The sequence below is a fragment of the Triplophysa rosa genome, linkage group LG4, assembly GCF_024868665.1.
Source record: "Triplophysa rosa linkage group LG4, Trosa_1v2, whole genome shotgun sequence".
NCBI lineage: Eukaryota > Metazoa > Chordata > Actinopteri > Cypriniformes > Nemacheilidae > Triplophysa > Triplophysa rosa.
This window is the reverse complement of record NC_079893.1, coordinates 20,392,525-20,407,080: the sequence shown is the minus strand read 5'-3', so window position 1 is coordinate 20,407,080 and position 14,556 is coordinate 20,392,525. Positions and strand designations below refer to the sequence as shown.

General features: G+C 40.8%; 1 protein-coding gene across 1 annotated transcript in view; it reads right to left on the bottom strand.

The window, feature by feature from the left end:
* The window catches only part of hhip (hedgehog interacting protein), a 50,950-nt gene extending 38,271 nt beyond the window's left edge, over nucleotides 1-12,679 (bottom strand). Inside the window, exons 1-4 of the mRNA XM_057332653.1 lie at nucleotides 12,046-12,679; nucleotides 8,946-9,138; nucleotides 5,006-5,147; nucleotides 3,198-3,399 (exon numbers count right to left, since the gene is read on the bottom strand). Coding sequence (XP_057188636.1) covers nucleotides 3,198-3,399; nucleotides 5,006-5,147; nucleotides 8,946-9,138; nucleotides 12,046-12,315 — 807 coding nt within the window. The 5' untranslated portion in view covers nucleotides 12,316-12,679. The remainder of the gene's footprint in view (nucleotides 1-3,197; nucleotides 3,400-5,005; nucleotides 5,148-8,945; nucleotides 9,139-12,045) is intronic.
* Between the last annotated feature and the right edge of the window lie 1,877 nt (nucleotides 12,680-14,556).

The window sequence follows — 14,556 nt, the reverse complement described above, 5'->3', positions numbered from 1 at the left end:
CCTCCCTCCATCCATCATAATAGACCTACACAGGCTTCCTGTGCTGGAATGCCATTACACATTGCTCTATAGCAGTTAGCCCTATCCAACAACAGCCAAGAGAATAATGACTTTTCATCGGAACATTCCTGGAGCATGCTGATGTCTTCATACAAGGTTAATCTATCTGAAACCTCACATTTCTGTGCCATACGTATGATATGTGCATTGCCTTTTGTTTTGACAGCCCGTTTCCTCTTCGAGAAAGATTAGGTTGCAACAATCTCTGTAAGAATGTTCCTGAAAACGCATCAGGGTCGTATGCATTTGCAGACAACAACACTTCTGCCCCCACCTTGCCCCACGCCCCATAAGCAGCTGCTTGCCTTTCACAGATTGATGCATGGCCTGGCTCGAACATTGTTTCTGAGCACCTTTTGATCCTTATTGGCTCGGGCAATCCTACATAAAGAGGCATTCCACCCAAGCTGATTGGAGAAAAACAATGCGTGCCTACCTCAAAGCTAATCTGAAATGTTCACAGTAATTCTGAGCCCCATTTACTTCAACACAATGAATCCCGAGACCCAAGTCAAATTCCCCTCCTCCATCTGTTAACATGCATTAATCCTGTGACAGCGCCGGAGTTCTGAGTGAGGATCGCTCATTTTCAAGCAGTGAAAACAGCAGATCGAATCGTAGGATAACATTCACTCATTACAGCGGCGGCTCTCTGGAGCAATCCACAAATCATCTGAATGGCTCCATCACAGGTGCTCCCAAAGTCTAAACCTTGATTTGGAACTCAATACAGTGGAAGGGAAGCTATGTGAGATGACAGCAAAGGAGAAGCTGTTTCTCAAAGAGAACTGTTAAAAGAGTCACAGGAGAAGAGAGGAAAAAGTCCATTTGTCAAAGGCGACTTAATTTCTTCATTTCTGACCGGGCCGAGAGCCTTCCTGCTTATCTAACTGAAAAAGCTCAACAGCTGTGCATGTCAAGTGACAGAATGCACAACACGCTGTGATCTATTTGTTTCAGCAAGAAATAGTTTTTTGCAGCTGGACCCCCTCGAGTTAGCTGATACACCACAATGGAACTGCTCTCACATTGCGTGCAGATGTCTTCATTGCTATGTCTAGCATGGACAACAACAGAGCAATACCATACTTGTGTACCTACTTCATCAACATGGATCGAACCAGAGCTTGGTTTTTAATCTCTGTCTCTTTCACACAAATAGTTTTTAAGATAAACACATCAGGGTGCTGAAATCCTATGCTTCGGGATTTTGTTTGTCACTGCATGCTCTGGACTTCTTCTTGGCATCTGGAAGACGTTCGCCAGTTCGCAAAACATCCCAAAATAGTTGACTGGTAGTTAACTATTTAAGTATCTCCGCTGATAGAGCTCTTCCAGTGCTTTGTCGAAACCAATACATGGTTGGCAAGCTGGCGCGCCATTGAGCCTGAAGACCAGCCACAGATGTGGGAGGGTAATAAAGTAGTTTGTAATAAATCAAACAGGACCACAATTCAACGTCACCAGTCCACAGCAGCCACATCAATCCACCTAAGCCTCTGTGATGTATGCACCAAAAGTCAAGTCTTTTCGATCGGACCCGATAACACTAAGGATTTGGGATCTACCAGTCTCTTATCATCTGAATGATGGTTGGAGAGGAAGGTTGGAGAGGAAGGGGAAAAGTTGCACAAAGATGAGTGGAGGAAGAAGAGCTTCATAAAGCACGACCTCTGGCAGAAATCTGAGAAGCGTAAGTCACACCGAATATTTGATAACGTTGGTGGGTGTATGTGTATGAGCTGGGGGCGGTGAGGGAAGAGATACAGTTTCATGAGAGAACACCCACTGTGCTCTGGGAGAGTCCCTCAAGCAGACGCAGTATTGTTTCCAAGCAGTTTGGCTTAATTGGCAGTGAGGGAATTGGGCTTGAAGGATATACAGAACATTAGAATCAAAGTCATGATAAAACACTATCATCCCCCTTCATGCCCAAGTTGGGTCCCGGGAGGCCTTGAGGCCTTCCACTGGCACAAAGGGTATATGTCCTGTTGATGCTCTAAGTAAACACTGCCGGCTTGGAATGATAACAGCCAAACTTGACAGAATAGCACTCTCGGGGCACTCTTGCAAGAGCTGGAGCTTACTCTAATTGTCATAATGATTGTTTTATCCACAACCAATTATGTTTAATGATGATAAGGCACATTGGGGACCTTTCCTGTGGGGCTGTTACATGTTGACTCCATAATTGCTCTTTCTCTCTTTTTAGAGAGAATCGACGAGAGGTATGCGGCATACATAAACTTCCTGTCAGAAAGCAAGTCTCTTCCTCCATCTCTGGACACTTCCTAAACGAAATGTTCAGAATGCCTCCGTTCTTGTGGGGGCAGATAAACATCTGTTGTGACACACGCCATAACTACTACTGACAGACATGCATGTAAGCAAATGCTACAGCTGCCAACATTTCAGCCGTTTTACTGATCCTCAGCAACCAAACACAGTGCTGGCAGTAGGGTTGACAGCGAGCAAACCACACACATCGAAGCCCACATACAGAATACATTTGTATAATAATATAATTGTTGTGCCAACGCTGTTTCTGGTTTTAGCATCGCCCTTCATTCAGGTTTGGATTTGTGGTGGGAGGAAAGGAAAAATGCAAATACATCCATGGAAGTTGTTATCGTGCTTCCTTAGAATTCGGTTCTGTAAGGGGGCTTTGCTTTTCCCACCTTAGCTTTTATCTGAGAAGGTGCCAAACCAAACTGATGAACAACAGATCCTTCAGGTTTCAGCAAGGCTTCCTGAATTATGTAAAACATACTTCTCTGATGGTGGGAGATCGGGCGGTATGAATATCAAATAGTTGCTATTTCCTCATTAGAGGCTCAGATATGCCTGCTGCTTTCTGGTTCAGCTTAAACTGCAGTACGGGTTACAGTGTCGGGACTGGAAACTGGTCCAAGCTTACCTAAAACTCATCATTATGAGCATGCCAGCTACTAAATACTTGTCTTTTACTCAAACCCCAGTTTTCAGTCACTGAAATGTGTGCTCAATCTGAAATTATATTAGCTCCTCACAAATTCACTGCATTTGCAATAAGAAAGGCAGCACATTTTATTAATATCACTTAGAAATATAAGAAAAGCCATTGCCAACACAGATATTTCATATATAAAATTTCTTACCTTTATACCACTTTGGACTTGCTTGTGTATGTCCAGAAAAGGCTCTTTTAGGAGCTCCAAGTTGTGTGTTAGTATCCGGATAAAGCCTTCCTTCTCCAAAATAAAAAGGCGCTGTGATCCATCCCCACAATGCACCACACCAACAGGTTGTCGAAGACCACTGAGGATCTCCTGAGTACAGTAGCAGTTGTGTTTGTGTTTTCTGTATGAAAGGAACAGTGGTTTAATTGTGTTACTTTAAGCATCATGTTTTTAAACATTTTACTTTACCCGAACATCACAAGAAATATAGAACAAGATTTTTTTCTGTTGATCAAAGAATAAAGTGGATAATAGTTGTTAACAGCATATCGTCAAATTATAAATGCAACAATCTTTTCTTTGACGGATTACTCAGGGAATAGACTGAATAAAATGGCACACTGGAGTTAATTTAACATAGTTAGATGTTGGGGGCTCTCAAGCTGTGAAACAAGTGCTCCATTAACCACTATTCACATTTGATGTGGGGAAACGCTAACGCACATTATGCCTTAAATCACACACATCAGTGCGGGTGCTACAGTTAACAAGCAGAGGGATTTTCCATAGTTCTAATAGGGGTACACTGCGACTAAATAGGGGTCTGATATCTTGTGCCTGAGCTGTATAATAACGCCAGTCTTACGTGCTAACTTTCCTCGATCAGCTGCTTTACAGGACCTTCGTGCTGGGAGGTCTGATTAAGAATCATGATGTTCATTTGTAAAAACTGCGAGCCCAGGGCCATTTCAAAACACACAGTGGATTCACAGCTCATCATTATTTACCTTGGAAGGTCAAACAAAAGTGAGGCATTTATCATTGTTAACACTCAAGTGAGGTCAGTGAGGAGACGAAGGGCACACTTCACTGAAGGGTGTCGTGGATTCAGATCGCTTTAATATGTGAAGTGAGACTATGAATGACACGTGTCATCTATGCTAGTATTACATTCCACTCTGCATCCTTATTTGTTGTGCTGAATGAATAATGAATCTGTGCTGCTTTTTCTAACATGGTTTTGAGTTTCCAAACATGAGTATATTCAGCTTTGAGCCAAATTCTATCACAACCATCCCCAAATGACATCTCTCACTTGTTCCATCACAAATGGTCAAATCCCTCTGGCTGTTGCCGGCAGATCAGAGCTGATGCAGTATAAGCACTTTCTTTGTGTTCCTAAAGCTGGCTAAACTTGCTCTGGACACAAAGCTTTGGCTTGGAAAGGGGGCAGTGGACCAGTCAGTGAGTACATGCAGGAATGTTGTGACACAGAAGGTTAGTCAGGCGGATCTTGTCTGTAGTGACCTTGTTGAGATTGTCCTGATGACCTCAGCAGGTCAGACATACTGGGCATGACTGACCGAGAAATGACAGTGCGAAAGTTTGTCTTAACATGTCTGATGATGAATGCAGTTACAGGTGGAGTTTAATTAACCAGAATTCCACTGAGGATTGTCAACTTAAAGGAAAAGTTAACCAAAAAAAAAAATCTGTTCTTAACTACTCGCCTTCAAGTCTGTATGACTTTACTTATTAAGAGGAACACAAACGGTGCTTTGTTTTAGGAACAATGAAAGAATAACAATGTTTTATGAATAGTAATGATGGAATAATAATAATAATAATGAAGACTGTGATTGGTCCATTTAACTCATCATTCTAAAATATGTATTAGATTTTTGTGAGACACTGACCAATTAAAAGGTTATATATATACACTGTTATAAGTATATATAATGATTAATGAATGTGTAATGTGTGTGTAAAACCCAAATCAAGTATACCTGTTTATTACTTCTATTTTTTCATCTAACAGGTAGTTAGAATCTCTGCCCAGTTGCTTTCGGTGAAAATCTGGAAAGCACAGGCCTCCGTCCCTCCTTCCATAGTACTGGCAGAACTCATCCACGTCAGCTTGGAACAGTTCTGAAAAACACAGACAGACAGACAACTGGTCTCAGCCTGAGATAGACACCACACAGGGTCCACGGGATGATGTAATCACCTCCAAACCAAGCGAATTCCATGCTGTTAGAGCTGTACTCGAGTCAAGTATGTCCTCAGCCATCAGATGCTTTATTGTGTGGGCGTTTTGGTGGTTATTCCAGTACCAAACATAACTCTGATCTTGTCTATGGTGCATTCATGAGGTACTGATTTTTTTAGTTTTTGTCTCTCATATGTCACAAGTGCATGTCAGGTTAAGTCATTCAAGTCGATCTAGACCTACTGTATACCTATTTGTCACACTTTACAAATGGTTAAACTGCAGTGGGGTATCATAAACTGTTTCAGACATGGTGCGTATGTGGAAATATGGCATGTTTTACTGGTGACTTTAATCAAAACAAAAAATGCCAAACTCTGACTATGTATCGCCTTTGCTGTTAAAGGTCCAGTGTTTGAAATTTAGCAGCATTTAGCGGTGAGGTTGCAAATTGCAACCGACAGTTCACTCCACCATCCCTCCCCTCCCTTTCAAAGCACTACGGTGGCTGACACAGGAATAAGATGTCGTCCCATTTTCGCTTCTTTGCCGAAGGAGATAACGTATTTACGACTCACGCTCTGTAGAGAAGTTTGTCCGTTTAGGGCTACTGTAGAAACAACATGGCGAATTCCATGCAATGAAACCCGCAGTGAATGTAGATAGAAATAGCTCATTCTAAGGTAATAAAAACGCTTCATTATGTAAGGTCTTTATACACCTCTGAAGACAAAGTTATGTATATTATATTGCATTTCTATCAATAGATACTCAAAAAATCCTTAAAAAACTGTGGCAGTGCTTGGTTTCTAGGAACAGCCTTCCGTCTGCCTGACTGAGTTGTCATTAGATTGAAGGGGGAGAAAACAGCACTCGGTTTGGCAGCCCCACCGTGACCTAAAAACAACCAAGCTGATATGGTTACCCCTCAGCTAAACCCTCTTACGGGTAAGAGAAGAGTAAACACAGCAGTGATAAAAATACAAACACACTCCCTTCTTTCATCTTCAACAAGCCCCTATGCTGCCTGGGGAAGGAGGCTGCATGTAGGAGGGAGGTTGCTGCACCAACAACAGAGGTGATAGGATATCCCTAAACATCTAAACAAAACAGTGAAACAGTGAGATCAAACACATACACCACCGCCAATCCCACTGCCATGCCACCCACACACTGGTTATCTTGGTCCTGCTGGTGTTAGATGTAAAGGGAGTCAATGGTAGCAGTTTATACTTTAAAAGGTCAGAATCTATATGCCCCCCCTTAGGTCTGTGGGGTCACAGGGGTTGTTGCTAGCAGGGATACAGCTACGGTCAGAAGTGCAGAAGTGGTGCAAAATCTCTCCACATAATTACAATAAATTGCATTAGTTAACACCTACTCCTACCCCAACCCTAAACCTAACTTTGCAATAAGAAAATAATATTAATCAACTGTTTTCAGCATGACAAAATGTATGCGGTATTGAAGTGCGCATGCCCAGTGGAGGTAGCTGTATCCCTTCTAGTCAAAACCGGTCACAGGAAGTACTGTAGAATCTGTGCTGTTGTGGAGGTCTCATATAAACTCTTAAGGCTGCTTTTTGGGGCTTGTGCATCTCTGCACAATGTCTTTCAGCAACAGGCAGAGGTCCAATGCGAGTCTTGACCTTGACTTAGATTGCTATAACATTGCTATGGAAATTAGTGCTATTTTCCCTCCTAAAATGTATGAATATAAATTTTAATATTTCTCTCATTTAAAAAGTTAGCTAAGCATTTTTAAAGATTACCATCACATTTGACAGCTTAATGATAAAATACATCAAACAAGCATTGAATGGGTGGACCGAAAATGTTTTTCTATCTTTCTCGAGGGATTGAAAGTAAATACCGTGAAGGTATGTTTTGCTTCAGTCTTCTTGCCCAGCTTTGCTGAAAACAAATCATGTATATGACACTGATTTCTATGTACTTAGAGAACTGTCTAATTTGACCAATTTATAACTTCCCTAAACATGCAAAATCCCTGTGTGGCCTCAAACAGTGTGTCAGCCCCTCCACAATACGTTTTAGTTTTATTGTACTGACGAGAGCGAGAGAGAGAGCAAGAGAGAGAAAGACTCCACATCCTCAGCGCTACAGTTATACTTCCATCTGGTTATCTTCCAAAGCAACCTGGGTGGCCACGCAAAGTACTTGACATCTTGATGCACTTCAGCAGTTTTACATATACACAACCTTTGTAGAAAAATAAATGTGTCATTCGTCACCACATATGCTGATTTGAGAGGCGGAGAGGGAGGAGGGAGAGTCTTTTGGCCCCAGCTCCCGTTCTCTTGCTTTGACTGAGCCTTTACCACGTTTTTTTCTATATCTACCAAGAGTAGCAGATTGCACACCCTGTATCATAGCGGACGGCCGGACGTAAATTGTATGTATACAGTGTCCGATTTGTTTGTCTATTCTAATTTCCGTGGGTGTGTATTTGCGTGTGGCTTGCGTTTACTAGAGTCCATTCCCTGTTTGCATATCAGCCCTCATCTAATCTGTTATGGCTGTGCTGATAGGAAGAAGGTTTGGTCTGGTGGCCAGCTTTTGCATACCATTCCATCCGAAGGAATGCATCATGTAGTGAATGTTGCAACACTATTCAGCCTTACACCCAGGCCCAACTATTGGACGTTAGCTCCTGATGTCATTCATGTTCTGGAGAAAATACAACCCTCATGATGGCTTTTCAGGTCTTTGGACTCCTCCCCACTGCCATCTGTTTTCGCCCTTACGTTACGGAGGCCTCAATGTTTGTCTTTTTGTTAAACGAAAGCTACCACCAAGAAAAACAAACTGATTATGTGAGCACTGCCTTGAACAGGCCTTGTTTTCCGCTGCATCCTGTGAAGCGCATGTGTGTTCTGCCGGTGAGGTGTGAGTGTCAGTCACGTCTAGACCGAAGCCAGACCAATCACACACACCCAAAGACAGACACACACAATCACAAGGCACTTCTTGGCAGGCCGTACTGGCGTAAAATAAGATTCTTGCCAAAGAAGCAAACGGAAGAAACGGGTCATAAAATAATTCATTTACATTTGTTTGGGGTATGATGTGTGTTTACATGTGAGCTTAACAATTATGATAGAGTTTGAAAAGCTAGCGGGCTTACTTCAGGATTTGGGAAATATTACGAAACAACTGAATGGAACCTAAATTTGACAGTTTTCTGGAACCTAAATTTGCCAGTTTTCTATGTAATGAATGAATAAAGTCATCCATGTTCGTTGATTTATTCATGATTGTCTCATGAAATTGCTTCAAGGTGGGATATGTGCTTGAAATAATAAGGCATGTTTTTGGAGGTCTAATGAGTTACAACCATCCTGTTGCTTTTGCGTTCATTCATATTCAACAAGCCTGAAAAACTAACATGATTTAACCAAATGCAAATGTTTGTGGCAATCGAGACAAACATTTTTATTATTTAGAAAGGCATTCATATCCAGTACCATTATTTTTTGCATGTGGGTGATCTAGGCAAAAAGAGAAAGAAAGAGGTTTCTAAATAGAGTTCTTGAAGACTCAATAAATGAACCACTCTGTTTGTGATTTTGCCCAGATCCACAATACATATTTCATTTTGAATCTGATTTGTAGTCTAGTCCTGTGGTCTCTTGCTCAGTTGGACATTGGTCTAATTTAAAAAGCCATCAAAAATGTTTCAGCAATGTCTCTAAGTTATGCATGTATCGTGTTTTTTACCTGGTACATGTCCCCGACAGGTGTAGTAGAACTCTTGGCAGTAGCCGTGGCATAAGCGGGGTAGGTCTTGTGCTCTGTGTGGCGCTTTTTCAAGTTTGGGTGAGTGGAAGAGCATCTGAGCATGTGGTGAACAATGGGCACACTTAATCTCCTCCAGCAGTCTAGAACACTCCGTGTTATTGGTCGAGAAGATCTGAGGACCAAAAGCAAGCGGCAAAAGTCAGAACTGTGGAAATAATTGCTAATCCAAATTTGCATGTTATGGTCCAAAGTTGTTCTTATTTAACGACTGTGTATATCCTCGAATTAAGCGATGCGGTTTGACATAAATTTTAAGAATGTCTTCTCTGTAATTGGAGGCCATTCGCTTTCTAAACATCTCTCTTAACAAACACCACACGTCCATGTGGACTTGATTTCTCTTGATTTGTTTATTTGGACTCACAAACAGCTAAGCCAAAATTGCACCTCGCATGGCAGCTGAACTCATACTGAAACGAACAGAGCGAAATGAGGATACTCGAAATGTTTCTTAAGTCACTAAACAAAAGTAAACAATAGATTAGGGCCGAGAAAATGAACAGTCTTATTTATGTAACAAATTAGCTGTAATAAAACAACAATGTAATCTGCTCCCTTCTTCAGACATGCGCTTGTGCCACAGCAGTCTGGTAAACCTCTCTCTCTCTGTGTGAGGTCCATGTGTAAACACCAATTTACAGATAGACGGGCACATCATTCCCGTGCTGGTATCAACAAATTAGCAGTCTGTCCAAGTCAATTAGAACAGCATAGCCGGCAGAAAGTGTCGACCATCACCCCCACTTACTACTCCACAGAAACCCTTCGTTCAGATATTTTGGATTTAAATGTTAATGTTGTAGCAACACCTCTCTCATTGAGCATGTGAATTTTCAGCTCTCTTCAATCTCAGTCCGGCAGTGGTCAGTGTGTTACTCTGCTCTGTGAGTGGCAACTCTCCTGCTTTAAATTGCCCATTGATTTAGTGAGCCATGGACTGGCACATGGTCCATGGAGAGAAGCATTTGTGTGCTCTCAACCATGCACTCTTCCCATATGTTGCCGGGATGGGCTCCAATGTTGCCATCATCCACACCAGCAACAAGAGGACCTTTGTGTTTTGCATTTTTCACACAAAAAAAGGCAAAAGTTGGTCAAAGCTGAGCATCAGACATCATAGCCTTCTAAAGCCATACACAATACTGTTGAAACGTGCCAGTGCAAATAAAAGCTATACAGGTCTAATCCCAACAGTACATTACTCAACAAATATTTTGGAAGGTAGTTAGCAGATCTTTAGTATTTAATAGCGATTTGTGCCACTTTTTTATGATAATGCACTGTATATGCACAATGTCCTTTGTCACTGAAATTGACTAAACAAACATATACATATACAGGCTCATTTGAAAACAATAACTTGCCATTTAGTGTATAACAACAAAGTGGACATATGAGGTGGCAGAAATGATAGAAGTCATGGGCTCAAAAACCAATTATCAATGAAGTTAAAACATTTATAATGATGAATGAATCATCCTCTAGATCATTCACAGTGTTGGGTGTAACTAGTACTAAGTCATTAGTTACTGTAATTTAATTACTTTCCCCTTGAAAAAGTAAAGTAAGGGATTACTCTTTTTTCTGTAATTTAATTACAGTTACTTCTGATGTAATTAAACTAAATACTTTGTGTAATATATGTGTGTGCAGAAGAGGAATTTACATCAGGTGTAACTTTAAAATCCGTGCTTTAATGTATAATTCTCACATTTGTAATGAATAATAATACTTTATGTAGTTTTATATTATTTATATGAATGAATTAAAAGAGCCGTTTCATGTCTATCCTTGAATCACTTAACTCATCAAGCTTGATGTAGGATATAGAAAGTAATTAGTAATAAGTAATTAAATACTTTTTGAAGAGAGTAACTTGTACAGTAATCTAATTACATTATCAAATGTGTAATTAGTAACTAGTAATTAATTACTTTTTCAGAGTAACTTACCCAACACTGATCATTCACACGATCTACAGTTTAACCCCGCAATAAAACCACAAGTGTACTAACTTCCCTGCAAAACCTGCAAGGTCCTATTAAACAGCTTAAGTGAAACAATTTTGACCCTCTGGGAATTGGTGTAAGTTTGCGAGGGGGTGGGGAGCACGACAAATACTCCCTCAAAGGCATTAACACTTGGACAGAGCCAACGACTGGGGGAGAATGATGTTCTCCAGCTTCACCCATTAGTGAAACTAACAAACACAATGGTGTTGTTGTTATTCTTTTGCCATAAGCAAAAAGACTCCGTGTGTGGGCAGTGTAGTGGGGAGGAGGAGATGTCGACTCTTTTTTGTTCCATTCAGCCTCGCTCTTATTTCCATGACTTGAGCAAATTAAATGATGCAATATGTCTTTTTGTCACAAACCGAAGTGCTATGCCACCCAGCCGCATATGGCGATGTGCGGATTTTGTTTACACGAGAAAAATATTTATCGGCATAGAATGTGTTCATTCATAAAACTACCGAGCTATTGAGATCTGGGATCTGCATGCGCCTGTATAAAAGATGATTTTGCGTGCGTGATATGTTACCCATCTGTTTTATGTAAATCTTCTCCATCACAACGCAAACAGCATGCTGTCATTGAAAAATCAACTTAAATAAAAAAGTTGTTAAAAGTGTCAACACGCTTCTAGATGTACAAATCATGTACTGTAGGCTATAGGGTGATTTTACAGAGTGAGTTTTTTTCCGAAACAATCCCTCAACAGAGTAGGCTAATAACACGTTTAATGGAAATGCATGCCATGCGCCTCGTGCTGTAGTTAGCGACACAGGTAGCGAGTGTTGAGAAGAGTAGGTCACGATAGAAACACTGTAACTCGCTCCTGTGTGCATTTCCATAACCAATATGTATCCATATGTTTATCATCTGACGTTCGTATGATTTCCTTTCTACTATAAAGCTGTAACCCTTTGCTATAGCAGGTCGCAAAACTCATTTCAAGTACAAAGTATGCATTAGAGAAAGAGCATTGATTTTGCTAATACGAAACTGCAGGAACATACCCGAGCATCTCTCCGGTGGAGTATCTGATACGGAGCCCTCCTGGACGGACAGCAAGACACACGAGGATATAGCCTGTGACAAACCTCCCCTCCGCCGCTTCCCTCCAGTGACAGTTTTCGCTCCTTCTTCTTCAGGCGTTTCGGCAGACTTCCATCGTAACATCTCCTCCTCCTTGGACTTAATTCTCCATTCTCGCCGATTTTCGCATCACCGCATTCCCAAAAATTGGCCGCGATGGCCAACAAGAGCACAAATTTCAAATGCCTCATTTTACAAGGATTAAGCGAAAGGCGGTAGCGCTTCTACGGGGCTGCTGCAATACAGTCCCCACACGTCAAAAAGTTAATTCAGATTAATTAAGCAATTCTTCACTGATAAAGTAGTCAGAATTAAATAATAGTGAAGATATATAACAAAAATCACAATAATAAATTAAGACAAGTGCTGGTTATGATGTTATTACAGTGGAAAAAGCATCTTGTATATTAATGCGAAATTAGAAAAATAAAAATGATCAGGTTATATACAGAAAGCGTAGTAAGTTTCCTTGTTCAAAATGTTAAATCCCGTCGGTGCAACAGAAGTTGATGCGTGTGATCTAAAGTTGCACTAAGTTGTCTGTTGCATGCTCTTCAGTGCACTCACATGTTTCTCTTAGCTCTTTCCACCTTCTTTTTAACCAGCGCGCGAGAAGGGGAACGCGCACGATGACGTCCTTGCAGATGGGCACGCGCGTCGTGGTGAAGGTAATTGACTACCTTCGGGTACAAGTGATACAAGTGTTGAGGATCAATAGTACAGACATGTTAAAATGTTCAGCAAGTGAAAATGTAATGCTGTAAGTATTAACAGCTGTGCTCTCCATGGATATGGATTTAGAGGCAGCAACTGTCAATGAATGACCTAAATGCAACACACGTTATAATAGAAATATAATAAAGTAAGTATTTCAGTTTTTTTATTTGTTTGTAATAGTTGGAAAAAAATCCTACGAAGGGACAGTCTGTTGATTAGAATGTCCACGTTGTGAGAATGTCTGGCATGCTTACTCTTCAGAGGATTTCTGATAAGACTGAGCCAAATGCAGGACAAGTCCTCTTTTCTTCTCATCTAGAGAGATCTACAGATTGAAAGTCCACAGGGGAATATCGTCTCTGAACAGACCTCGGTTGCATTAGTTGCTTTACCGCACCTGTTCGTCCTTGGGGGTCTAGCACTGACCAGAACACAGCCTGATTATCAGCACAGATCAGCAGTTGTAGGAATCCACAGTGATTGAACTGTTGGGTAATTATGGGAATGGCCCTAAGCACTGAACAGCCTGCCACCATATCCAGTCAGAGGCGGCCCCAGCATATTTGATCTAACTTCTCGTATGATAAAAAGGCCAACGACTCACATTGAGCAGGGTGCTGAAGCATAAAAACGTAAAACTTTGGATTAGGGTGAGGGAAGGGTTGGACTGGTTTCTGATCAGTCCAGTGATGCCACATTGGCAAGTGACATGAAAACATATAAAGCTGTGGTTTGGGAGTACATCTGCTTGGGGAGATATAACCCTGTCTATAGCGCAGAAGCTCCAGTATTCCTCTACTGGCATCCACCCCAGAGCACTGATATTATGGCTACTAACCAATTTCATGTCAGAGAGGAAAAGTATTCACATGCAGTAGAGCTTTTAGGCACACGATAACAACCTGTTCAGCTCTATTTGATTTTTGAATTTGTAAGATGTGCATTCAGCGTTCATATTTAACACTGCTGCTGTAACAAACACACTCTAACTATTGCAACATATTTACCAATATTTAAGTTTTCTGAGTAAGACATTCCGAGTAATTTGTAACCATTTCCAGATTCCATTTCAACAAACAACAGATGGCAAAACGACCCTGACATTCTTGAAATGGGAAAACTCTTAAAATTAAGATTTCAAGGAAAACCCAGATTTCACATATGCTATGATTTAGGACTGAGGACATAACAATATGCATTATTCCTTTGGGTTTATATATTAAGTTCTGCTTTAACCAGTGCCTAATATAAAGTAATCAACTGAGGTTGAAAATTGTAAAATATTATTTTGGAAAGTCCCTGGTTAGATGTGTTGTCTCATTCAGCAATAACAAGGATCAACTCTGGTTCAATAGCCCTCGAAGAAAAATACTCTCTACCAGGGAGTGGATAGTCCCTGACCACACACAATACAGTAACAGCCTTGAAATCACAGACCAGAAGTGGCAAACCACACTCAAGCAAATATCTTAAGAGGCATATAAGAAAAGGTGACAACAAGCTTGTCTGCACTCTTTTGTCAGTGTTCTTAAAGGATTAGTTGACTCTAAAAATAAAAATTCTGTCATCTTTTACTCATCTTTATGTTGTTTCAGACTTGTTTGATTTTTCCCTCCTTTAGAACACAGAGGAATTTAATAAATATTCATTAGGGCAAATTAAACAGTAAATTTTGACTCACTTTAAAGTTTTAAAAAACAACCAAGAGTCTCAGT